The following is a 26,514-nucleotide window of genomic DNA, read 5'->3' as shown; positions in this document are numbered from 1 at the left end:
AGTGACATAAGAATAATCCCAAAGGGGCAAGGGGAGCGGTTAATTTAGCATATTTAGCATTAAGGGTACAGCAAGGATATACTTTTACTTATTGTGGCAGGGGTGTGGTCTCTGGCCTGCTGCAGTGGAGGCTGGTGGCGGGACGTTGGACGGCACAGGTGAGGGTGATGGAACTCATGACTCTCCCCTTTATAGTGACTGAGGAGACTGGCGTGGGGGAAGCGTGTAGTGGAGGAAGCCGAGGAGAGAGCTGGTTTCTGGCTACAAAGACGGCGTCAAACCAGAAAAGATTGCTTGTGGTCAAATAATGTGTCAATCACCTCTGAATCAAACTCTGTGTGGGTCAGTTCATTTCACAGTATTGTTTAGTATATCTTCACTTGTCTCACTCTCCTTCTGTTCTGTCCATCAGCACGATCCTCAGCGCTTACACAGATCCTCCATCGATGTTTTGGATCCAATCAGTGATCAGTTCTACGAGGAGGCCTGGATGTTCACCAGCACTCGCTACAACTCCATCACCAGAAGGTGAGTGTACTCCTTTGTATTCAGATGAACTTTCTTTTTAAAAAAACATTTTCATATATGAGCTTTCTATTATTTCATGGGCAATTTAATCAATATTAAAATTACAAGCATATCAACAAAGGTAAAGCTGATTTTTTTTTTCCACTTTCTGTCACACAGTCATGGAGGAATACAATAAATACATAATCAATCATAGATCCTGAACAATGAGATTAAAAGAAAGTCTGTGGCTCTAAAAACTAAACAGTATAAAGACATGCTCCAAGCTGCTTTTTCTCTCCTACTCCTCTAGGTTTTCCACTGTCGGCCATCCAGCGACGTTGGAGGGCTACCTGACCAATGCTGGCCTACGCAAAGAGGTCCCGGCTCGGGCTCGGAGGAGCTGAAGAAGATCCTTGCCTTCCTTGTCAGTTTCCTCTTCAGTTCCTGTCCCAACAAAACCTGCTTTCACCTATTAGCTCCAAAGAGGCTATAGTGCCCGTGGAGGTCTGGACCTGAGGCCTGTGCTCATCACGTGGAAGGTGAATAGAAAACACTCTGACACCATTCTGGAGGTCTGACGGGACTCTGACCAAAACACAGATGAAATAAAACTTGTGGCTGGAGTTTTTAAAATCTCTTTTTCACCTCATAGATTAATGCTCATGATTGCATGTTAGCAAGACAGCATCTGCCCAAGGTGAAACTCTCAGGATGACATTTACTCTTAAACTGTTATCTGGTTAAGACCACTTGAGGAGATCTTAGTAGCGAGTATGTGGATTTAGTCTCTTCACCAACAGCAGACAGACCCATGCCAAGAAAGCAGACATGTTCACAGAGAAAGCAGAGAGCAGAGATTGGAAAAAGCTAAAAAGAAAAAGCTGCAGCTTTAGACGACTATCTGCCTGTAAGGCTGAAAAATTCCAGTTACGCTCTATTTTGGAAAAGGTCCCAGTTTTGGTAACCTGGATTTTTATTTCTCCTCTTCTGCTACAGATGTTGACTGTGACCTCAGAGGCCAACTGGACCACAAAGCTGCAACAGGATTGAGGGAGAGAAGTCTTCATCCAGCTTCAAAGAAAACATCTAGGTAAAGTGACGTGGATCAGTGGATAAAAGTCTCCACTTTCAAAGGAGATACTCTGAGAGAGAGAGACTATCTGAGCCATTTTAGCCTCAAATTATGGCCTGGCCTGTAAATGGCCTGTATTTATATAGCGCTTTACTAGTCCCCAAGGACCCCAAAGCGCTTTACATATCCAGTCATCCACCCATTCACACACACATTCGCACACTGGTGATGGCAGCTACATTGTAGCCACAGCCACCCTGGGGCGCACTGACAAAGGCGAGGCTGCCGGACACTGGCGCCACCGGGCCCTCTGACCACCACCAGTAGGCAACAGGTGAAGTGTCTTGCCCAAGGACACAACAACCGAGACTGTCCAAGGCGGGGCTCGAACCGGCAACCTTCCGATTACAAGGCGAACTCCTAACTCTTTATAGTACTTTATAGTACAGCAACACTTTTAAAGGACAAAAATTAACTTTAAAATTAAAATGTTGACTGTGACCTCAGAGGCCAACTGGACCACAAAGCTGCAACAGGATTGAGGGAGAGGAGTCTTCATCCAGCTTCAAAGAAAACATCCAGGTAAAGTGATGTGGATCAGTGGATAAAAGTCTCCACTTTCAAAGGAGATACTCTGAGAGAGAGAGAGACTATCTGAGCCATTTTAGCCCAAATTATAGTACTTTATAGTACAGCAACACTTTTAAAGGACAAAAATTAACATAAACTTTGACTGTAATACAAACAAAGTATTGCATGTGTTTTTTAAAACTGTTCCTCAGATGGGCAGGATATATCAACAAAAGAACACAGCAGCATTCAGTGATCAGCACAGATGAGCTTGTTCCTCTAACACTCAGCATCTGATCCCTGTTGGTCTGTGTGCTTCTGCTTTTGGTCAGTTAGAAACCCTGCAGTAACCTCACCCAACACTGTGTCTTCTTGTTCGCCTCAACGTTGAAGTGTCAAATGTCAAACATCTGGAAAGGAACCCACACCAGTGTACTGTGATGCTTCACCAACATGTGGCTGACGCTGGTCCTGCCTTTCATGCTGACATCACCAGAGAGCCCCGCCTACCTCAGGACCTCCCCTGTCATGTATTGATCAGGATGATTATGAAGATGACCGAGTGCAAATAAGACTGTAAAAATCCGCGACCAGAATGTTTAGATGCGTTCTAATTATTCATGAATATCATGAGTGTTTGTGTGTTTTGTCTTTTCTTTCCTGACGTTTGTTACTAACAAAGACAGTTTACGCTCTGTATGTGTTTTCATCCTTACCAGCCACACTCTTTTTTTTTTCTTCTTTTTTTTTTGTCTGTTTGGTTCTTTTGCCATCAGAATTATTGTCTAAAGGCAAGGAAAGATGCCCAACGGATTTACTTTACCAAATTGACCATCCCAGCCTTGCCGTAATGGTCTATTTGATTCACCTTTTATTGTTTATTTTATTTATTTTTTTATGTTCACTTGCTAGATACGGGACAGACTTGAATGAGGAAAAGAAAAGGGAGAAAGGAGGAGGGAAAAATAACAGCAGAGAAGAGCGACGGGGATAAAGGGCAACAAAACAAAAACCAAGTAAATAAGCAGACAAAAAAATACATATATCAATCACCTGGATCAGCTGTTGAGAAAGAAAAAAGAAAACAAGCAGAAGAAAATGAGAGCAATACAATAAACATGCTTTTGAAGCATTCATGTCATTGGATGTTTGAGCTGATAAATGGTAGATCTGAAATCTCTAGATTATTGCAAAGTGCTTGTTCTACATCTATCCAAGGATCATCTAAGAGGGTATGTTTTAGCCATCCTGAGATAAACTGAAGCCTGTTGGCTAAGAAGTAGTGCTGAAAGTTAGGTAGTTCTAATCCTCCTTTATCCTTGGTCTTTTGTAGTGTTTTTAAGCTTATACATAGGGATTTATTTTTCCAAAGGAATTTGGACATACATGAATCTAGAGATCTGAACCAATCTTGTGGTGGTTTAGTTGGGATCATTGAGAATAAATACTTTATTTTTGGTAAGACAATTTTAAAGTTCAGTATTTCAAAGCAGGAGCTATGAACAGTCATCATGTTGGCATTAGAATTATTATTATTATTAATCATTATTAATAATGCTTTTACTCATGTATAACTTTTATTAGTATACATGAATTTTATCAGTAGTAAAAAATAATGAATAATTCATGTATAAATTTTATTGTATTTTGTATATTAATTATATTTAAATAGAGATGTTGACCATAACTGTACAGTAGCATACTAAAACAAGCATCAATGTAACATACATTAATGGTCCAAGCTGTCATAAATGGGGAGCCTGATCTTTTATTATGAAAATATGACGAGTATTTTTCTTGTCAGTTGGGAAGAAGTTGGTCTTTTTTTCCCCTTCTTTGCTTCTTTTTGCTCAGTTTGTCTTTTCCTTTTCTTTTATAATTGAAACTCTGATCAAACCTACTCATGTTCACAGCATGTAAAAGCAACTGACAGTCCATGGCATTGTTGTTTGTAGATGTGCAGTGTAGTGGGAGCATAAATCAAAATGAAATAAAACAGTAACATTTATGTAATAAAACATTTTAATGAAAATGATTAGGCCCTTTATAAACTTTAAAGGGATCTGAAAACAAGGCTAGCAAGGTTCTCCAAGAGTTTCTCCATGGGTAGAGCTTCTAGCTCTTCCAGCACATCGGTGGCCGTGCAGGCTGCCAGTTTCTTGGTTGCTCTTTTTACCCCACTGGTTGTGAGTGTCTAAATACCCCCACTAGCTCGCTTTGGCTGCAGTTAACTTGGGAGGAAGGGGTGGGTGTCCCATGGCTAGATGAAAAACAATTATCTGGGATACATAATATAATAACATGCATATATCTCTATCAATTAAATCTGGCATGAGGTCTGATATTTTTAATTCACTTATTTCTCTCATAAATATTGGATCTAAATTGCAAATGTGTTACAGTTATACTGTTACTGTGTGACAAAGTGGATGAGTTGCAATGGTCTCCATTTGTCCCATATGTGTTTACTTTTTTTTTCACATTATACTGTTTCTATTTATTTGCTATGATTTGCTATTCGTTAAGTAACATTTCTTCACACACTATCCCAGGTTTGTGTGTGTAAGCGTTCAGTTGCCGGTAGTGATGGCCCGCTTGAAGCTGACGCTCCGGTGCGTGTGTCACAAAAATCGACACACTGCTTCAGAAGCACTGTGTCGAAGCTTGATTCGTTTGGCCAGAGTCACGTGATCAGTGACGTCCGAAGCTTCATTTAGAACCTAACCTCTTCGGTGTCTGATTCCCTGGTTTATAAGGAAGTGAATCATTTGCGGGATTTGTGGAGTGTTTTGATGGTGACAGATAGCGAACCACTGATATTTCTACTGAGAGATTTGGAGCCAGTGAGGAATAGAGGAGGTTCTGTTGTGTGGGAGTATTTTGAGTTGATTTTGGTCGATCGGGTGGGTTTTCCAGCTTTGTGTTCTGGCTGTTTGCTTTTGTTTTGTGCGTGTTTATTTTATCTGAAAACGGGAAAAACTTAAAATGTCAAAAATCTGATTTTCATAATATAAATATCATTAAATAACTTTAGAAAAACTTCCATTTGACTCTTTACATTTAATGTTATAAAAATATATATCTTTTTTTTTTTAAATTAATCTTAAAATGTTAGTCTGCAAAATGTGCAGCAATTTAATTAATTTATTCTCTTTAGCTGATAGTTGGTGGGGCCCAGGTAGACTGTATAACTGCATCTCTACCAGTTTCTCTGCACTCCAGCCTCCTCTGTGCCACGTAATGGGATTTTCCTTAATGCAGGAGAAATTATCTCCACAAAAAGGAACAAGTTTGGCCATCGCACACTAGAACAAATTCTCTTCTTAAATAAAAATGAAAAAGGGCTACTTTAAATGAATCATGTTTTTAATTTGCAAGTTCATAAGCATTTTCCTTTTCCAGTTCACAATCAATTCTACCCCCAGGTCAAAAATATCTATAGGAAAATGTCCCTAATATAATATTATTTATAAATATGCCTGTCCGGCGATTAATTGCATAAGTACAAGGAGGCTGGACCTCACAGCAGAAACATACTCCATAATGTGTTGTACATTATTATATGTACATTATATGTAGCGTGGTATTTTTCAATTATTGTATGTACCAACATCAAGAAGTCACAAGCAAAGAAAGACCAAACCACGGTGCATACTTAAACAAGGAAAGTTTACTGGTCAAAATTATGTATTAAAGAAATAAACAACATTTTTTTCACCCTCAAAAATACATGTTTAAAGCAACACAGTGGTGGTCCAATATCAGACAAAATTCCACTCTGTAGAGTGAGTGGGCAGTCATAATGAAGCAGTTGGTTTTATTTTGTGGATTCAAGCTGCTCTTCATATTTTTGGCCACCAGATGTCACCAGAGAGGACTGTGTTGAAAAGCTTCGAGTAATGAACCGTTTTTCAATACAAGCTTCAGTGCTTCAGAAAGCTTCATTTGGCCATCACTAGTTGCCGGCAAATCAAACATTCTGCAAATTAAGCTAAATACTCAGTTACATGTTTCTTTACATTTTATTATGTTACAGATTAAGTCATTTGTTCGTACTTACTTTGTTTGTCTTTTCAGTCTTCATAAGGGTCAGGGGTCCGTTCTTCGTACCTCGCTAAGTAAGTTAGCTGGATTTGATTGTTGACGATTTCGCGTGATCTTGGATCGTTCGGTTCTCCGAAGCTCATCCGGGACTTGCTGTCATAGCAACAGATCCGTAAGCGTAAACCTGCTCGGGAGCAGGCTTACTTTATGTAAACAGGATTAGATCGCGGCCACTCAGGTATGTCCGCTTCATTTATACGAAAGCAACAGCGATATTTTATCACTGTTTTTCCATAAATAAATGTTATCAATGTAACTAAAGATAATGCAGTACTTGATTCTTTTATTGATTTCATACAGATACATACAGGTCATTTCCTAAAAAAAGGGAAATATACCATTAATCATTCTATTTCATGTATTGGATTATTCCAGATGTAATTCATATTTTAGAGTAGTAATAGTAAATTACTTCATGTAAGCAAGATGAGAGACCACGGCTATAAAAGCGAAGGTGGATTTGGGAAGTCTGTCGCAGCCATGTCCTGTCCGTTTGTACGCGAGCCACCCATTGCGGAAGGTGCAAGATTGATAAGGAGAGTTTTCAGAATTCAGCGTATATTGCGGGACAGACAGGATCCTTTAGCTACAGTGGGGCAAAAAAGTATTTAGTCAGCCACCGATTGTGCAAGTTCCCCCACCTAAAATGATGACAGAGGTCAGTAATTTGCACCAGAGGTACACTTCAACTGTGAGAGACAGAATGTGAAAAAAAAAATCCATGAATCCACATGGTAGGATTTGTAAAGAACTTATTCGTAAATCAGGGTGGAAAATAAGTATTTGATCTCCTCCATAGATGTACACTCTAAAGTAGATAGTAGTAAACTCCTCTGATTTTTTGTTGACAAGATTAAAGAAATCAATGCTGAAATCTCCCCAAAGCTTTCTTGTTCTCCGAGTCAGGCACTCCCTTTGTACTCCTGGTCAACTTTTACAACTGCAAAATATATATTGAGATAGCAGCCCTGGTGGACAAAATGAAGCCACCTACAAGCCCCTAAGACATTGTCCCCACTAAGCTCTTCATCAATGCTTTTGACACCATTGATCCTTGGGTTGGGAACCTTTTTACTGTTTCTCTTCAGACTGGGGTGTTCCCCAGCTTTTTTAAACATGCCATTGTGGAACCAAGGCTCAAAAAACCCAACCTGGATCCAACACTACTTTAAAATTCAATCTCCAAACTCCCATTCATGTCAAAACTCCTTGAGTAGCTGTCCACCTCACAGCATACTTGGAGAAATATAACTTCAATGACCGTTTTCAATGTCGGTGCCATAAATTGCATTCCACTGAGACAGCACTACTGAAAGTTACTAATGATATTATGATGTCAGCAAACTCCAGAGAATACACAGTCCTAGTCTTTCTAGACCTTACCTCAGCCTTTGATACAGTCAACCATACCATCCTGATAAACAGACAGAGACCTGGTTGGGATGTCTGCTCTGTTCTACACTGGTTTTCTTTTGATATATCTGAAAGGAGTTTTAGTGTGTCTGCAAACCAGATCACGTCGGAATCTATAGAGTTGTTGTGTGGAGTTTCTCAGGGCTCTGTACTGGGACCTATTCTGTTTTTAATATACAATTTTCCTTTAAGCCAGATAATACAGCAGTTTCCTGAAGTATCTTATCATCTTTTTGCTGACAATATTCAGCTATATTATTCTTTTAAGCCTGCTGAAGCTCATAAGCTCTCCAATCTGATTGACTGTTTAACCAACATTAAACAATGGTTGAACAATAATTGCTTACAAATAAACCCGGCAGAAACTTTGATTATTGCACCAGACAGTGCCTGATATTAAACGGCGACTGGGTGAATTAGGTTCCTCACAGAAACATAACCTTAGAAACCTGGGTGTTATTTTCGATGAAGCTTTTTCTTTGGAGGGACATTTAAATCAGATAGTAAGAACCTGCTTTTTTCACTTGAGGAACATTTCTAAACTTAGATCCATCGTGTCAACAAGTGAACTCGAGATAATACATGCTTTTGTCTCTACAAGACTTGACTACTGTAACAGCCTGTTTACTTGTCTAAACAAGAAAGGGCTAGCTCGTCTACAGGTTGTTCAAAACTAACAGCGAGGCTACTGACCCACTCGAACAAGGGAGCTCATATGACCCGTTTTAAAGTCGGTGCACTGGCTACTAATCAGATTTAGGTTCCATTTTAAAATTCTACTTTTAACTTTTACATTACAGGAACTTTTCTCTTTGTGTCCAATATCAACACTGTGACTCCTCAGAGTGTAAACTTTACTTCAGCAAAACCAAAAACTGAGTTGTAGAAGTCGTCACACCAAATGTCTTAAGATAACAAGAAAAAATACATTTTCAGTGCACGGCCTGAATTTCTTCCTCAATTTCTTCTTCTTCCGTCAGCTTATGTTGAGATTATTTCAGTTTGTAAATGATCAGATTACATAATTGTAATTTACATAATTAAACTAAAGGGTAAAATGGCTCCAGTGTGTGTGCTTGCTGTTTACCTCTGTCAATTTTCTTACTGCTTGTTCTGTTTCTGATGTTTCTTGTCACTGAAATAAACTCAAAACTGGGGAACACCAAAAACCTTTAGATCTTCAGTTTTTTGCCATCAGCTTTCAGAGCTCTAATCAGAAGAAACAAACAGGGTATCCTCTGCTCCTGGCTGGTGTTCCTGATTACTTGCTACATAAAGTGCCCCCACCTGCTCCGACACACCGCCACAGACACCGGGGTAAACGTGCCGGTCGGCTGGTGAAGTTTAAAGCTTGACTTCTCTTTTCTTCAGCGGCCGCTCCAGCTGGTTATGGTCCTTTCCGCCACATCCCAAGACGTCTCCTGGATCCTGTTATCTCCTGTCTGGTTACTGTTGTAGGCTTAGGTGTCCATAACCCTGCTCACCACTGTTTTTTTGCATTGTGGGAGTCATGGAATAAACTTTTTGAATTTGCTCCCATTAACTTGGGCTTCACCGACAACTTCTACCCAGGCTCCAGCTCCAATGAAGATGGCTCTAACAAATGCGTGGTCCTTAGCAAATAAAGCTTCATTATAAATTATTTTTCCTCCAATGGATTGGATCTCCTTTTTGTGACTGAGACACAGATGAGAGTTGGTGAGTCTAGCATTATTTCTGGACTGTTACCCTCTGACGGCTCATTTCGTAATGCTCCAAGGATATCAGGTAGAGGAGAAGGAATATTGACTGTGTTTAAAAATAACTTTCACTGCAAACAACTCCATGTACCTGTTTAAACAAGTAACAATATTCACTAAATAAGCACTAATAATATATTAATTTTGTAACACACTGAAAACAGTTCATCTAACTGTGACTGTAAACATGTTTCCATTTGTCACTTCAGTTTTTACTCTGAAATACAGGAAATGACATCATGGCTCAAGTCTTTATCATTAAAATCTTTATTTAACATTTGAATTTTTTATTTAACATTTCCAAGATTCAATAACATAAAGAACCCGAACAAGAAGACATTTGTGTATCAAAATACATTAAAACAAATACTTTATAATAGGAAACAGAGTTTTCAACGAACTGATGAAAAGAAAGCTAACCACTCGACATGAACACTACAGTAGGACAGTTTTGAAAGCTTAAAATGGAACTAGGGGAAGAGTTTGATTCACAGCTGCCTCATCAGATTTTTACAGGAGATTCTATCTGAACTCTGTGGAGCCTGATCTCAAGCTTTTTGAGTCTGACACTGAAACCAGAGGATCTTTCTGTCTCTTCAGATTCACTGTGATCCAGTGATGGGAGTGATTTCATCCCTGAGTGATCACACTGATGTTTGCACAGAGCAGACAATGAGGTGAATGTTTGGGCACATTGGTAACAGTGAAACAGTTTATTAGTAACGTGGGATCGTTTGTGTGTGGAGTATGAACTGAGATTCCTGAAGCTCTTGTCACACTGGTCACAGCTGTAGTTTCCTTCCATGTGTGTACATTCATGCTCGTTACAATGACCTGATTGTGAGAAGCTTTTGTCACAGTGTCTGCACTTGTATGGTTTCTCTCCTGTGTGGACTCGTTTGTGTGTTTTAAGCTGACCTGCAGTGGTGAAGGATGACCCACACTGATCACAGAGGTGCTTTTTGACCCCACTGTGAATCAGTTCATGTTTTTTTAACTCACTTGATGTGGTGAAGCCTCTCCCACATTCTTTGCAGTATTTCAGTTTGTCTCCAGTGTGTCTATGTTGATGTGTTTTTAGGTCAGCTTGGCAACTGAAAGTTTTTCCACAGACGTCACAACGAAAGTCTTTCCCACCACCACAGTGATGACAGGGTTGAGAACTGGATCCATCTGTGTCGCTCTGCTTCTAAACAAAGACACAAAGACAGTGTAAGTCAGTCCTTCAACACTTTTATCCTGAACGTCGCCTGAAATAAAGAGCATCTCTGCAGACGTCCAATTACATTTGACTGTTTCAGTTAACACACTCAGTTTACTGGGCTGCAATAACTACAATACTACCACCATAATACTACAGTAATACTAAAATCATAACTGACATGAAAATCTGAATAATCACTCAGAGCTGCTTTTCCATGCAGTAGAATTGCTAACATGCTAACACAGTTTAATGAGCAGAGTTGTTCCAAACAGTCAGGCTAAAATGACAAGATAACAATATAAATACATACCTCACAGTAACTGCACTTGGAGAGTCTCTTTCTGGTGTGGATCTGTTGGTGTTCTCTCAGGTAATGTGGAGATTTAAAAGTCTTTTCACACAGGTCACATTGATAAGGTCTCTCCTCAGTGTGGGTAAACATGTGTTGTTGTAACTGTGTGTGAGTTATAAACTGTTTGCCACACTGTTCACAGCAGTACACATCATGTCTGGTGTGAATGCGTAGGTGTATATTTCGGCTTCCTCTCTGGCTGAAAGTTTTTCCACAGATGTCACAGCTGTATGGCTTAATTCCAGAGTGGGTAACTAGATGATTCTGTAAGTAGCTACTGTGAGTAAAAGCTCTGCCACACTGATCACAGCTGTACGCTTTAACTCCACTGTGGATGAGTTGGTGTTGTTTTAGGGATTCCTTCCAGGAAAAAGACTTTCCACACAAGTCACAGCTGAACGGTCTCTCTCCAGTGTGGATGACCTGATGCCGTTTTAGTTCAGCCTTCCCAATAAACTCCTTCCCACATTCGTCACAGCTGTATGCCTTAATTCCAGAGTGGGTAACTAGATGATTCTGTAAGCTGCTTCTTTGAGTAAAAGCTCTGCCACACTGATCACAGCTGTACGCTTTAACTCCACTGTGGATGAGTTGGTGTTTTTTTAGGTGACCCTTCAAGTAAAAAGACTTTCCACACAAGTCACAGCTGAACGGTCTCTCTCCAGTGTGGATGACCTGATGCCGTTTTAGTGAAGCCTTCAGAGTAAACTCCTTCCCACACTCGTCACAGCTGTACGCCTTAATTCCAGAGTGGGTAACTAGATGATTCTGTAAGTTGCTACTGTGAGTAAAATCCTTCCCACACTGATCACAGCTGTACGCTTTAACTCCACTGTGCATGAGTTGGTGTTGTTTTAGGGAATCCTTCGTGGAAAAAGACTTTCCACACAAGTCACAGCTGAACGGTCTCTCTCCAGTGTGGATGAACTGATGCCGTTTTAGTTTATAAATCCCAGTAAAATGCTTCCCACACTCGTCACAGGTGTGTGTTTTCTCTCTCTTTCTTGGTTGAGGTTTGTCGGCCTCCTGAGAGCGCTGACTTCTCGCTCCATGTTGGTCCTGCAGTGACAGAGATACAAACCGAGGCAGTGAGTGAAATGCAGTCGTGGAACAAACTCAACCTTCAAACTCCCTCCATTAACACTAGTTTTAAACCTGAAGGTGGAGTGTGGCACCAAACACCTTAAAGGTCTCTTATCCCCACCTGCTGGTAGTTCTAACACATTACATCCAACCTGCTGTTAAAAATAATTCATGACTGTTCAAACACTAAAATCATGCCCATTCCTCCTGATTGTACACACACACACACACACACACACACACACACACACACACACACACACTTATATTATTTTCATAATTTATATCATATTGTTGTTTCCTATTACATATTTCTATCATTTTTTTATAGATTTATACATATTTATTCACTGATAATAAATCCTATGTTTGTTTGTTTATTCAAAAAGAACCCCATTAGCTTCCATGTTGCTCGTCTTCCGTCAAATACAATCACATAAAATATTATACAATAAAGTGGATTCAAAATATCCACATAATTTTACATCCACAGTGGGGTTTCACAATTAAAATATAAGCAATCAATAATAATAATAATAATAATATCAATAACATTGAGGCACATTACACAAATTTCAAAAACAAACTCTTACAATATTTACAACTAAAAGTTCTGTAAATCAGCTTTTAAATGTTCATTGAAGTTTTGAATAGTTGCTAATTCTCTAATTTTATAAGGCAATTTATTCCACTTACAAGTTGCTCTAAATATAACAGTTTTACAAAAAGTTACTTTTAACTCGAGCATTTACTAAATTGCAGTTTGTTGAAAACTGTGTAATATGATTATGTATTTCATCTGGATACTGCAGCTGAGCGGGAAAAAAAAAGTGGTGTGTTTAAGAGAATTGCTTTCTTTATAACTACAAGTATTAAATCCCAGTTCTTTGTTTTCCCTACGGCAAAGAAAGACACGGCTCAAAGTGGTCAAAGCTCAAAAGATGATCTTTATTTTTCATTCCCAGGAATGGAGACCTGAACACACGAACACATAAGCTCAGGTCTGAAGCACAAAAGGGAAGCCTAGTTATTTATATACTTCCTCTAGACGTCACACACACTTTAAGTTTCAATCAAAGACTCTGCTTAGATTCACTTTCTGGCTGCAGCTCCTATTTTCTGCAAAAGCATGTAGTTTCTTGTCAGTACTTTTTGGCACAGACTGTACTGTGACAAAGTGGAGGAGCAGTTGCAATGCTCTCCATTTGTCCCATATGTGTTTACCTTTTTTTGCACATTGTACACATTATTCTGTTTCTATGTATTTGCTATGATTCGCTATTTGTCAAGTAACATCGCTGCACTCACTATCCCGGGTTTGTTTGTGTAAGCGTTTTGTTGCCGGCAAATCAAACATTCTGCAAATTAAGGCAAATATTCAGTTACATGTTACTTTATATTTTATTATGTTACAGATTAAGTCATTAAGTTCATACTTTGTTTGTCTTTTCAGTCTTCATGAGGGTCACGTGTGGGGAAACACCCGCCTAGCATTTCCTCATTTTAAAGTCCTGATGATGTCACATATGACATCAGCAGGTCAAACCAAGTGGAGGGGTTTCTTTTTCCATAGAAATGCTTCCTTTTGTTGGTGTTAAGGTTTAAAGGGATTTGGGGGGGGGGGTTTGTTTTGTTTTTTTACTCTGGCACACAGTTTTGCCTCTTTTGCTTATTTTAATGTGTGATTAGTGCACGATCAGGTTGCCTTTCATGTAGGGCTGGGCTATATCATACCGTTCACGGTAATACCGGTATAATGTTGGGCAACGATAAGAAAGTGAAATATTACGATAGAATATGGGTAAAACACGCTTGCGCAGTGCCTTTGTTTTCACACGCACATGGAGGAAAAAGCATGGCGGCGACGGAGAATGAGAAGGGTGAAAGCGGATCGTTGAATGAAACAGATGAACCAGAATTGGTTTGTAAAAATGCTTCAACTTCAGTGGTGTGGAACTGGTTTAGCTTTCGTCCTTCAGATACACAACAAAGCACTATTTGTGGTAGAGCATGCTAGCAGGCCGTCGTTATTACCGTGTTTTTTGGAAAATACGGCACACTTAAAATCAATCCTTTCATTTTTCTGAAAATCGACGGTGCCCCTTATAATCCTGTGTGTCTTATGTAGGAATTGTTGTTTACCAAACTGTTGTTGGAAGAAGTTGCTGTTGGAGGCGGTTTTGGTACCATTCTTTATTCATGGCTGTGTTTTGGGGCAAAATTGTGAGTGAGCCCACTCCCTTGGATGAGAAGCAACCCCACACATGAATGGTCTCAGGATGCTTTGCTGTTGGCCTGACACAGGACTGATGGTAGCGCTCACCTTTTCTTCTCCAGACAAGACTTTTTCCAGATGCCCCAAACAATTGAAAAGAGGCTTCAGTGGAGAATATGACTTTGCCCCAGTCCTCAGCAGTCCATTCACCATACTTTCTGTGGAAGATCAATCTGTCCCAGATGGGGATTTTTTGGAGAGAAGTTGCTTCTTTGCTGCCCTCTTGACACCAGGCCGTCTTCCAAAAGTCTCATCTTCGCCTCACTGTGCGTGCAGATGCGCTCACACCTGCCTGCTGCCATTCCTGAGCACGCTCTGCACTGGTGACACTCTGATCATGCAGCTGAGTTCTTTTTAGGAGACGATCCTGGTGCTCGCTGGACTTTCTTGGATGTGCTGAAGCCTTAACAAGTATTGAACCTCTTTCCTTGAAGTTCTTGATGATCCTATAAATTGTTGATTTAGATGCAATCTTAGTAGCCACAATATTCTTGCCTGTGAAGCCATTTTTATGCAACGCAATGATAGCTGCACGCGTTTCTTTACAGGTCACCATGGTTAACAATGGAAGAACAATGATTTCAAGCACCACCCTCCTTTTAACATGTCAGGTCTGCCATTCTAACCCAATCAGCCTGACATAGGCTGTATCCCAATTCAGGGTCTGCATCCTTAAAGGCCGCATTATAAGGCCGATTGCGTCACAGCGACAGTGAGGCTGTCCCAATTCAAAGGCTGCTCGAAATGCAGCCACAAATGCGTCCTTCATTTCCCTGAATTTTAAGAATGTGGCGGTGTAGACTTCATGGCCCAACATATCCCAGACTTCATAGCGCGGCGGTGGATGTGGATAATTTTGCCAAAAAAAAAAAAAAAAAAAAAAAAAAAAAGCTGAAGCGGAGCAGCCAAAGACTAAACTTTTAAAAGTGAGTACTGAATATTATTTCACTTATTTATGTGCAAATGTTGAACAATGAAGAACATTAAAACATTACTGTTGGCCACATGTTGGCAAAGTTATGTGACATTAGTGATGTTTGTACTAACTTGGTTTTAAAGCCTTTACTTTAAAATATTCGCTGTTCAATAGTCGACCTTAATCTTACAGAGAATGTGATGATTTTGTGGATAATTAAAGTCAGTCATATATACACAAACACAACAAGCTGAAAGTCAGTGATGCTGCTCGGTTTGCAGTCCTGAATATCACGGCACAAGCAGGATTCACTACACTGTTAATGTTAGCTATGTTATATTGCTGCCTCTGTTCGGTGGTGTCGAGCAAAACGGACTTTAACGTGTGTTTGAACGAGCTGACGGTTCACTCGTTAAGCTGAAAAAAAGATGCTTTAATCACAGGAGTCACACATGTGTCCACTGCACCATCTGGGAACTCTTCTTGTGTAGCACTCGTAATAACACAAACACTAAATCCTCCTTCTCTTGTGCTGTTTTGTAGCAGTGTGTACACCTGAGACTGTCACCTGTCTGTCTGTCCTGCACTCTCTCTCTCTCTTTCTCTCTGATTGTGGAATAAAAGTATGAACATGTGTTTATAAGTTACACTTGTGTTTGAATCCTGCAGCTTATCACACGTTTGATTTCCATGTGTGACAACTGCAAGTGTCCAGAGTGAGGACAGACTGAGGGACCCACTGCTGCACATCATCTGTGAGGCTTTGCACCCCTGATGATCCACCAAGACAAACTCAGCAATGTGTGAGGAAGAGGAGGAGGAAGAACCAGCAGCAGCTGACAGATGGAGAGAATAGACAGACTGTTCCCTGTTTGTGAAGGACTGCTAGGAAAGTTTAACATAACTAATTGTCTGTCCTGAATCAGTCTTATTAGGTAATGTTCAAATAATTGTATCATTCCAGTGTTTTCAGTGTGGGAGAAAGTACTCAGGGCCTTCAAGTTACACCAGCAGAATGGAGCTAAAAATAAATGTTTGTTTCAGTTCTATGAAGCTTTGAGTATTTTGGATTAGTAGCACTGCTGTGTTTGTTGCATCATATTGCTGTAATTGTTTATATGCTTTATATGTTCTGAGGTAAGTTGATCTATAGTGTTGCATCATATTCTATAAGGATGTTATGTGTTTGTATACTTTCTGCCCAGTTTGACCCATTTAGCAGAAGCCAGCCTGTTTAAGGCTCTGATATCTATTCTGTGTGACTTAAAGCAGTTATGACATGGTCTGATTTTCTCACCCAATAAAGGAATATTTCATATCAGTCTACTCTTCATTCTATCAGAAATAGTTATCACAGCTCGTACATTTGCTTTTTACACATATATGTAAGCATTGAGCCAAATTTAGTAATGCCAACAAATTGAACAAACAATATTTGTCTCTTGTATATGATACATCTATATATACACTGTCAAAGAAACTTTTCTTTGAGTGAAGTGATTAATATAATAACTATATTATTGGCAATATTATAGTTCCATCACCAAAGTGAGTCGACTTTAGTCTCATGAACAAGCCTCGCACTTCCAGCCTCAGCGGTCTTTGAGTACGCGGCCCTTGAGGACCGTTGAGGCTGCGTACTTTAAAGCTGCAGAACCTGAATTGGGATACAGCCATGATGATCTCCAGCCTTGTGCTAGTCAATATTCTCTCAACATTATTTATGCAATTCTCAAAACTTTTGGCCACGACTGTATAACCTCTTTTTAAGTTTCTGGATATTATACATGGTTATGTTTAGGATATGTCGGCCAATTTCCACTGGAAATGCCTTTTGGTTAAACTGTCAGCAAGCAATTTGCATTTGCACTGTTAAAATTTTTATATAACTTTAATGCACATAAAAAACAGCTGCTTGTATAACTGAAAATACATTGATGGGTTTTTTAATAAAGTTGTGGAGTTGTAAAGTATTTTGTCTAGTGTCAATTATATCGTCAGTTATATTGTTATCGCAAATTTTCAAATGTATATCGTGATAAATATTTTTGGTCATATCGCCCTGCTCTGTCTGTCACCTTCTGTGTTGAGCTCATTGTTTCCTCTGTAGTGGCTGAGCTGAGTCCAAGTAGCTGAAAATGTTCCTCTGCTGCTCCGTCAGACTCTTCTCCTCCTGCTGATCAGCTGGGACACAAAACAGATCTTTGTTAGGCTCCACACTGCACTGAAGAGTCAAAGTGTCTCATATGTTCATCTGACAAGTAAAAGAACACATTTGTTTCCCGATGTGGGCAACTTATTGGAAACAAACACAAAAGGTTTGAACACTGATACCTGGCATTGCTGGCATTGAAAGATGCAATGCCAGCAATGAGGATTGTCAAGACTAAAACCAGTCATTAAGCAAAGACAACAGGGATCATTTGTTTCTGTTTATTTAGCATTCACAGCATTTGTAGTTGCCTTCTGTACAGGGGAAGTCCACGCACACTGTGTGGTACCGCCATCCGCAGAAGGTGCATTCAATCTCTGTAAGAAAAACTAGATTGTCTGAGACTGAAATGTTATTAAACAAAAGGAGTGGTGATTTGTAAAACTTCAAGTGTATGATAAGGTGAAAACAAATACACAATTGCATGTCATGTAGTTGAAGGTTTTTTTTTCTTCTTTTGGAAGACCGGAAAACACTGAAAGTTACAAATGTATTGTGCTTGAAACAAATTCAAAATAGGTGATAAAGCCAGCTGCACATGTGTGTCACAAGTAAATCTGGCTGTATAATAAACAGAAACAAGTGATCCCTGCTGTCTTTGCTTACTGATTGGTTTGAGTCTTGACAATCCACATTGCATCTTTCAATATGTTTGAGGGTGGATTTGAATCCACCAGTGTCAAGTGCAGCCACTCAGACTCTACTCAATGTAGTCATAGAAACAGGTGCAGTAGCGACACAGGCAGACTATGCTTACAGGATGTGATGTGGCTTTGAACTTTTGTTGTCCACCTTCCATTAGTTTTAATTTTGCACTCCAGGGGCCCGTTCTTCGTACCTCGCTAAGTAAGTTAGCTGGATTTGATTGTTGACGATTTCGCGTGATCTTGGATCGTTCGGTTCCCCGAAGCTCATCCGGGACTTGCTGTCATAGCAACAGATCCGTAAGCGTAAACCTGCTTGGGAGCAGGTTTACTTCATGTAAACAAGATTAGATCGCAGCCACTCAGGTATGTCCGCTTCATTTATACGAAAGCAACAGCGATATTTTACCACTGTTTTTCCATAAATAAATGTTATCAATGTAACTAAAGATAATGCAGTACTTGATCCTTTTATTGATTCCATACAGATATACATACAGGTCATTTCCTAAAAAAAAGGGAAATGTACTATTAATCATTCTATTTCATGTATTGGATTATTTCAGATGTAATTCATATTTTAGAGTAGTAATAGTAAATTACTTCATGTAATCAAGATGAGAGACCATGGCTATAAAAGCGAAGGTGGATTTGGGAAGTCTGTCGCAGCCATGTCCTGTCCGTATACGCGAGCCACCCATTGCGGAAGGTGCAAGATTGATAAGGAGAGTTTTCAGAATTCAGCGTATATTGCGGGATAGACAGGATCCTTTAGCTCAGCGCGACAGTGTGCTCATAGAGAGATATCGATTTTCCTGTGAGGGTATTATTTACTTAACCAACTTGTTGACGAGGGGGTGCAGGACCACCACCTGTCTTTTTTTGCTCTGCCCTTTTCTTGGTTGCTGTTATAAACAAACAGATTATTTCAGGGTCTCTTTTCAAGAGACGAAAAGCAATAGAAGTGATAAATATTACCATTCTGTAGAATATTCTTATATTTCACTTTTACTTGTTCCCATGTTCTAGTGGCTCCTGTTGTGGCTCTAATGTGGAAGAGGATAGGGCTGCTCGATTATGGCAAAAATGATAATCACGATTATTTTCACTGAAATTGAGATCACGATTATTTGACGATATTTATTTAACCCTTTAAGACCTACTATAGAACCAAGTCCACCAGAGCTTTTTTTTTTTTTTTTTTTTTTTTTTTAACATGCTGTAGTGCCATTTGTGGGAGCATTTCAAGTTGCTATACATCAATACAACTGTTATAGCCCATATTTTAATAATATGTATGCATTAGTCCATAGTAATTACATAAATTGCAAAAAAGTGCAATAAACTACAAAAAAAATTGAAAATCACTTTTGTTTTGTTTACATATATTTCTACTTGGAGAAATTTAAGAGGTTTATCCCTCAAAACTTTAAATACAATAAAGTTGCAAAAAATAGTTTCCCACCACAGGAAATTTATTTTGAGTGTCTTCATAGTTTTATTTTGGAGATACAGCAATTTTTATATACTGCAGGAAAAACAAAAAACAATCCTATGATGCAAATTTGCAAAGAAAACAGCAGGTGCATCATTTCACTGTGGGAAGTGTTACGAACAGCTGATAGGAACGGCAAAGCGTGTTTCTGGAATATTATGTTTTTGTTCCTGCAAGCGCTTTTTATGCAATTTTTGCAAAGCTATATGTGGAACGAAACCGTGACCGAGGACAAGCTGATGGCATCAGATATAAGTACAACTCCTCCGGTTTCATATGCAAAACAAATTATTGCGCTAGCTTACACGGTTCAGGTTCTACAGGGATTTAAAAATAGTTACGCAAAACGGAGCGTGCTGCTCTGACCGGCTTTAAAGGGTTAACAATGACTTTAAAAAAATAATATAAAATAGTGTGCAACACCACTGAAGTTTTTTTTTTTAAACTCTCTTTTCAACCAACGGCAGTCACTCTCCTCTCTAAATAACTTCTGCTTAGCTTTCCGAGCTTCCCTCGGGTCCTCTTAATCAGCGGTCTCCAACCTTTTTTGCGCCACGGATGGTTTATGCCCAACAATATTTTCACGGACCGGCCTTTAAGGTGTCGCGGATAAATTAGGGAGGGGCTAATAATCAGCTCAGTCATTTTTAATGATCGTTGAAAGCCCAGATCGTAATCGTGATTAAAATTCGATTAATTGAGCAGCCCTAAAAGAGGATATAATATAATATAATAAATTTACCCTACCGCCTACTGGTGTTGGCCAGAGGGGCCGATGGCGCAATATGGCAGCCTGGCTTCTGTCAGTCTGCCCCAGGGCAGCTGTGGCTACAACTGTAGCTGCCTCCACCAGTGTGTGAATGTGAGAGTGAATGAATAGTGGCATTGTAAAGCGCTTTGGGTGCCTTGAAAAGTGCTATATCAATCCACTCCATTATTATTATTAAATTACTTACGAGTTTAATTTGTCAGCAACTTTCTGCCAGCCCTCTCTCCTTGCTTTTGCAGCCTTTGCAGTGTTCCCTTGCGTTTTAATTAAACTCTGAAACTCCTGAAATCCCTCAATCGAGTTCTTGCTCTGCTGCCGAAAAATACTGAGCGCGCTCCTTCGACATTTTCGCCGACCAAAGGGTTGCCGATCAATGTTTCTACTATCGATGCGTAGCCCCTGTTAAGCCACCCAGTGATCTCACATTACTTCATCCAGCTATACTAATCGTCAACAACAGGTGTGTTCGGAGAACCGGAATTGCGAGCTCAAAGTTGGCGCGATGATTTGATCTTGGATGTGTCATTTGATCTTGGATGTAGTAAGCGAGGTACGAAGAACGGACCCCAGTATGAACACAAATCCCCCCAACCCGAGGATCACCACAAATAACCTAATAGACCTACAGCTTAGTTCACAGATTCACTTTGTCTAAGGTTTATTTCTGGGATTTCACACAACCCAGTATTCAGATCGTGAATACATAATGGGCTTGGATTTACAACATTATGAATGAAATGTGCTCTATTTGGAAGCAGTATGTCCCCCTCCCCTTTCCAGGGGTTGTGTGTGACTTTAAATCATCAAACTGTAAATTGTTATTGATCCCTTTACCCCTGGTCCTAAAGTGTATATTTATTCTCTTACTCTTCTTATATTTATTGTTTGTTTACTTGCACTGCTGTAACTGGAGCCTCGTCGTCTCATCTCTCTATTTACTGGACTGTATGTAGCGGAGATGACAATAAAGTTTACTTTGACTTCAGCAGCGAGCACGCGCACCGAGGGCTCTCGCGCTCACTTTTCGTGTATAGAATTTCGAAAAAACATCGGTGCAAATTATAAGTCTGTATCATGATGTCTGGTGTGTTTTATTTTGCGAGTTGATTATAGAGATTGAAAATGTGACGTCATTCAGGGGTAAAACCGCAAAGGATTCTGGGAAGTCGTGGCAAGAGGTATTAGCGCACACAGGCTTTCAATTGAAATCGGTTACACAGCAATAAAAAGAAACAAAAAATGGCAAGAAGCTGTTGTATTATTAACTGCAATAGCCGGTCGCATGTCAGCCACGGGAAGCCGACGGGTAAAGAGATCAGTTGTTATCGGATTACGTTGTTGAAGAGAAATTGTTCGAGCCATGTTTCCGAAGTAACAAAGAGCCAACGGATGGCCTGGATTGCAGCCATTCAAAGACCAAATATAACGTCCCAGAACACTCCAGCTCACAGGTTAGTCTGCTCCAAGCATTCCCACAAAGGTCAGTCTTCTGTTGTAGTTAATACGTAATTTTTCATAACATAATTGGTGATATAGGTTACAAGCAAGTCTGGCACTGAACAGAAATTGTCGCGCTATGCTCCTTTATTTATTGTGCATAAATAGTGAATTGTCCTGACACAATATTGCGTTTCATTTCTGTTATTACCATGGTACATTGACAGAAACATATACTTTTATTCACAGGATAAAACAGTTTTTTGTATCACTAATTGCCCAGTACGATTACAGCATACAATATTATTGTCGCTGCTACATTTCTGTGATGCGAACCAGAAATTATTTCCACTACTAATTAATTACCATTGAGCTCAAAGGTCCTATTAATAAACTGTTAACGAATGTGTATTTATGAAGACGATTTGTGAGACTGGTAAACTTATGATACGTACGATGGTCTTTTGTTCTACACGGTGCATTTCAAGGTCCTGTACCCATCCGTCGGTAAACTGTAACAACAACAATCTTTATTTATAGAGCACATTTAAAAGCCTTGGGCATACCAAAGTGCTTTACAGAAAACAATAAAAAAATAAAACAGTTCACACATTAACATCAAATACATAAGAGTAACGGATTATGTTCACAGATAAAAGCCACCAATAAGAGTAGACTGCAGCACATAGGTTATAGCAAGGTAAGACTGTACCACCATGATAAAAGACACCAATAATGGAAAGATAGCAGAGAATTTAATACAATACAATACAATACAATAGGTCAATAGGTCACTGCAAGCAAGCCAGCATTTAACCGGTAGAAAAGGCAAGTTTAAAAAGATATGTTTTTAGCCGTGATTTAAAAGAATGAATAGAATCAGACGCCCGGATGCCAATCGGGAGATTGTTCCACAGCTCCGGTGCAACTAGAGCAAACGATCGATCACCTCTAGATTTCAGTCGAGATCTGGGCTGAACCAACAGTAACTGTGAGGATGACCTTAAAGCCCTAGCAGGAGCATATGGGTTTAAAAGTTCCTTAAGATAGCTTGGTGCAGTGTTATTGGTAATTTTAAAAGTAAACAACAAAATTTTAAATTGAATACGATATTTGACAGGCAACCAGTGCAGATTAGCAAGGACAGGAGTAATGTGGGCAAACTTCTTGGTTTTAGTTAGAATGCGTGCTGCAGCATTCTGAACTGTCTGTAATCTATGTAAAAGGGAAGAGTGGAGACCACAATAAAGTGAATTGCAGTAATCAAGCCTCGACGTTACAAAGGCGTGGATGAGCTTTTCTAGGTCTTTATACGGGATATAGTGCCTGGTCTTAGAAATAAGGCGAAGCTGGTAAAAACTGGACCTGGGCTTGTTGCAGTGACCTGAAGTTACTAAACTTCATGAGTGTATGCACTCACTCCAAGAACCGTATAATTAGCATGGTGAAAGTTGGGCAGCACGCGAACGTATTTTGTCCACTCTGTGTGCTTGTAAGGGTCTGACCCTTTCACTCCTTTGATTTTTTTCCACGTATCTTTCTTTGACTTTTCATCAAGTCTGTCTTTGTACGGACCGGCATTGTTCTCTTTCGTTTTTGTACATACCTTTTTTGGGAAACAAAGAAAAAGCAAGAAGGTATTGGAACCGGAGAATGAACGTTTTGCGGTGCTGCAAATGCTTGCGTTTGATGCGGTACTTGGATTGTTTTGCCACGAGTTGCCGGCATGCAATGCGCGAAAGTCACATGGTCTGTCAATCTCTATCCGATTGTTCAGTCTGACGTCACTAGCCGTGTCTGGACCTAAACTCCGCTGCAGGTCCATATATCAAACGATCACTATGGCATTACTGAGAGTTGAAGAACTGTCTAAAGTCTTTCATCTTTAATAAAATGATCAGCGTTCTGCTCCACCAGGTGTAACAATTGAGTTTAACATCCAGGCATCCATGAAAACGGAATTTATGACATTTAACGGAGTTAGAAGTTAGCAGGGAGTTAGCTCGCTAGCTTCTATCTAAATCCAATATGTCCTGACTGCGGGGTTTTGGAAACAAATTAAAACGTACAGCTCTGTTATCACTTCCAACATAAATGAAGACAGGAAACTTAACAGCAGTGACGTTTGTAGGGTTACTGAAGTTGGGCTAGCTGGTATATAATGATGTGCTATGTGACTGCTAGCAACACAGCTATGTTAGCATAATATAAACAAGCTAACTTTTTTTTCCACTCGATAAAAGTTAACGTGAGTGTTGTCGGTGGTCAGGAACAAATGTAATCGCATGGCAGGATGCTGTAAAAGGACCAAACTTCAGCCAGGAGAACAACTGAGATAATCCATCCACAATACGAGGTTAGTCATTCATATACTGCTGCATGGGCTGGGCTGTAGTTACATCCTAAGGTTTTAAAAACTGAGCTTAAATAAATTATTAGCGGTAATAAAAGCCGAGGGAGGTCAACAGAGATCACTGACTGTTTTAGGAGCTTTTTGAGATCAAATAGAAGAAAATACATAACATTAAACATGTTAACAACACAAAAGCCATATTAAACGCACACTACTTTAGGCCCGGAAGTAGGATTCGTCGCGTCATCACTGAACAACCGGATTAAATGCCGCTCCAGCCAGCCAGAGGCTGTATCCCAATTCAGGGTCTGCAGCCTTAATGTACGCATTTCAAGGCTGTCCCAATTCAAAGGCTGCTCGAAATGCGGCCCTGAAATGCGTCCTTCATTTCCCTGAAGTTTAAGGCTGTGGCAGTGTAGACTTCATGGCCCAACATATCCCAGAATGCATAGCGCGGCGATGGGTGTGGATAAATTTGCAGAAAAAAAAAAAAACGGCAAATGAGGGGCGGCCGAAGAGTGCATTTTAAGTACTGAATATTATGGCACTTATTTGTGTGCAAATGTTTAATAACGAAGAACGGTAAACATTACTGTTGGCCACATGTCGGCAAAGTTATGTGACATTAGTGACGTTTGTACTAACTTGGTTTTAAAGCCTTTACTTTAAAATATACGCCGTTCAATAGCTGAGCTTAATCTTACAGAGAATGATCAAAGCTCGCGTAGAAACAAAGAAATGAACAGAAGATTTTCTCCTTCATTTCTGTCAAACAAAGCTATGACACGTTTCCAGTGGTTAGTATCATGGTTGCTAGGCAACCTGGGCAGAGCAACGGAGGCTCTTTTTTTTTTTTTACTTTATTGACAAACAACAGTATCAGCGCAAAGGAGGCTAGACCGTCCCATTACACAAGCCTCGCACTTCCGGCCTTAGCGGTCTTTGAGTACGCGGCCCTTGAGGATCGTTGAGGCTGCATACTTTAAGGCTGCAGACCCTGAATTGGGATACAGCCAGAGACTCCCCCGCCGCCCCGCCCTCTCCTCCCTGTGCCGCAAGCAGCAGGCGCACCTCGCAAACGGAGGGCGCCCTTACTCCCAGCAAATGGGTGATAGAAAACCGATCGGAGCCTACGACATTCCAAATATGCGCTGGCATGATGTCGGGGCAGAATGAGGAGCAACCTTTTTTTTTTTTTCCCCCGATGCTTGTGATGCCGTCCCGGGCAACCGCCCGTGTCGCCAGTTTCAAAAACCGCTACTGTGTGTCACAAGTTAATCTAGTAGTAGGCTATAGTACTTGGCCAGAGGTGGCGCTGGTTGACTGGACTCCATTTGAGTAGTAAACTGCACTAGTTGTGAAGCAAAACCGCTGAAATCCGCTGAGTAATAACACGTACGAGGGGAACGATGACAAAGACAAGATTCTCCCGATCGTTTACTCTTGCTGTACTGTGAACACCATCTGCATGAGAATATTTTTAAACATTTTGTCGTTCTAGAGGAACAAGACTGACGGAGTGTGCCAGAGAGAGAGAGAGAGAGAGAGAGAGAGAGAGAGAGAGAGAGAGAGAGAGAGAGAGAGAGAGAGAGAGAGAGCCCTTTTGAATGTTGGCAAGTATGTGTATGTAGTGTTAAATAGGCCTATACTACTGTGCTGTGATGTCGCTCGTAAGGGTGAAACTCATTGTGAAACGTTTGAGAACCACTGCTACAGAACAATGGAGATTTCCGTTATATGGTAACACCCTCAACTCACGTGACGCCCAGAATTGTACAATACTGATGCTCGAGAGCGCGCGTGTGATGCAAGTATGTGTAGAGTGTTGAGCGCGTGATCAGTGGTGAGAAAAACAACTCACGAAACTTGACCTTTCTATACTCGTGGCTCACTTGCACTTCTAATCTATTCTTTTGCACACACGCACACACACCCAGCTGCTGTTTCCTGTTTTGCTACACTCTGGAGAGCCTCGCCTTTAACGGTCTCCTCTCACAGAGAGCAACAGAAAACTTAAAAAAACTCGAGATTGACTGAACTCAGTTCAAAGTTACCTTGACACTTACCTTTAGATGTGAGAGGTAGCGATGGTCCGCTTGAAGCTGACGCTCCGGTGCGTGTGTGAAAAAGATCAACACACTGCTTCAGAAGCACCGTGTCGAGGCTTGATTCGTTTGGCCAGAGTCACGTGATTAGTGACGTCTGAAGCTTCATTTAGAACGTAACTTTTTTAAAATTGAACTTTATTGAAACACAATGAGTATACAACATACAAACAGATGAAGTTTACAAAAGAAACAGAACATGAACATACAAAATCAGGGGTAAAAAAAGAAAAAATCAACATATATAAATATTGTTCTGAG

General features: G+C 40.1%; 2 protein-coding genes across 4 annotated transcripts in view; one reads left to right on the top strand and one right to left on the bottom strand.

Annotated features, from left to right (window-relative positions):
- The window catches only part of LOC146662544 (uncharacterized), a 150,842-nt gene that overhangs the window by 8,062 nt on the left and 116,266 nt on the right, over positions 1-26,514 (top strand). The gene's annotated exons all lie outside the window — the stretch shown is intronic.
- On the bottom strand, positions 9,662-26,339 carry LOC146662552 (uncharacterized). Of its 3 annotated transcripts, none has more exons than XM_085419229.1 (5): positions 26,215-26,328; positions 22,251-22,307; positions 17,317-17,422; positions 10,923-12,023; positions 9,662-10,594 (listed from the first exon to the last, which is right to left on the bottom strand). In XM_085419229.1, exons 3-5 carry the CDS (start codon positions 17,332-17,334, stop codon positions 9,911-9,913), a joined length of 1,803 nt encoding a protein of 600 aa, XP_085275355.1. In that variant the 5' UTR covers positions 17,335-17,422; positions 22,251-22,307; positions 26,215-26,328; the 3' UTR covers positions 9,662-9,910. The 3 variants fall into 3 exon arrangements, with proteins under 3 accessions (XP_085275355.1, XP_085275352.1, XP_085275353.1); XM_085419226.1 differs by having other exon boundaries at positions 9,664-10,597; positions 26,215-26,327; XM_085419227.1 differs by lacking the exon at positions 22,251-22,307 and having other exon boundaries at positions 9,664-10,597; positions 26,215-26,339.

The sequence above is a fragment of the Rhamphochromis longiceps genome, linkage group LG9 (genome assembly GCF_057381845.1).
Source record: "Rhamphochromis longiceps isolate RC_006_pf linkage group LG9, R_longiceps_female_GT1.1, whole genome shotgun sequence".
NCBI lineage: Eukaryota > Metazoa > Chordata > Actinopteri > Cichliformes > Cichlidae > Rhamphochromis > Rhamphochromis longiceps.
Note: the sequence above shows the minus strand (reverse complement) of the source record. Positions and strands in the feature narration are given on the sequence as shown.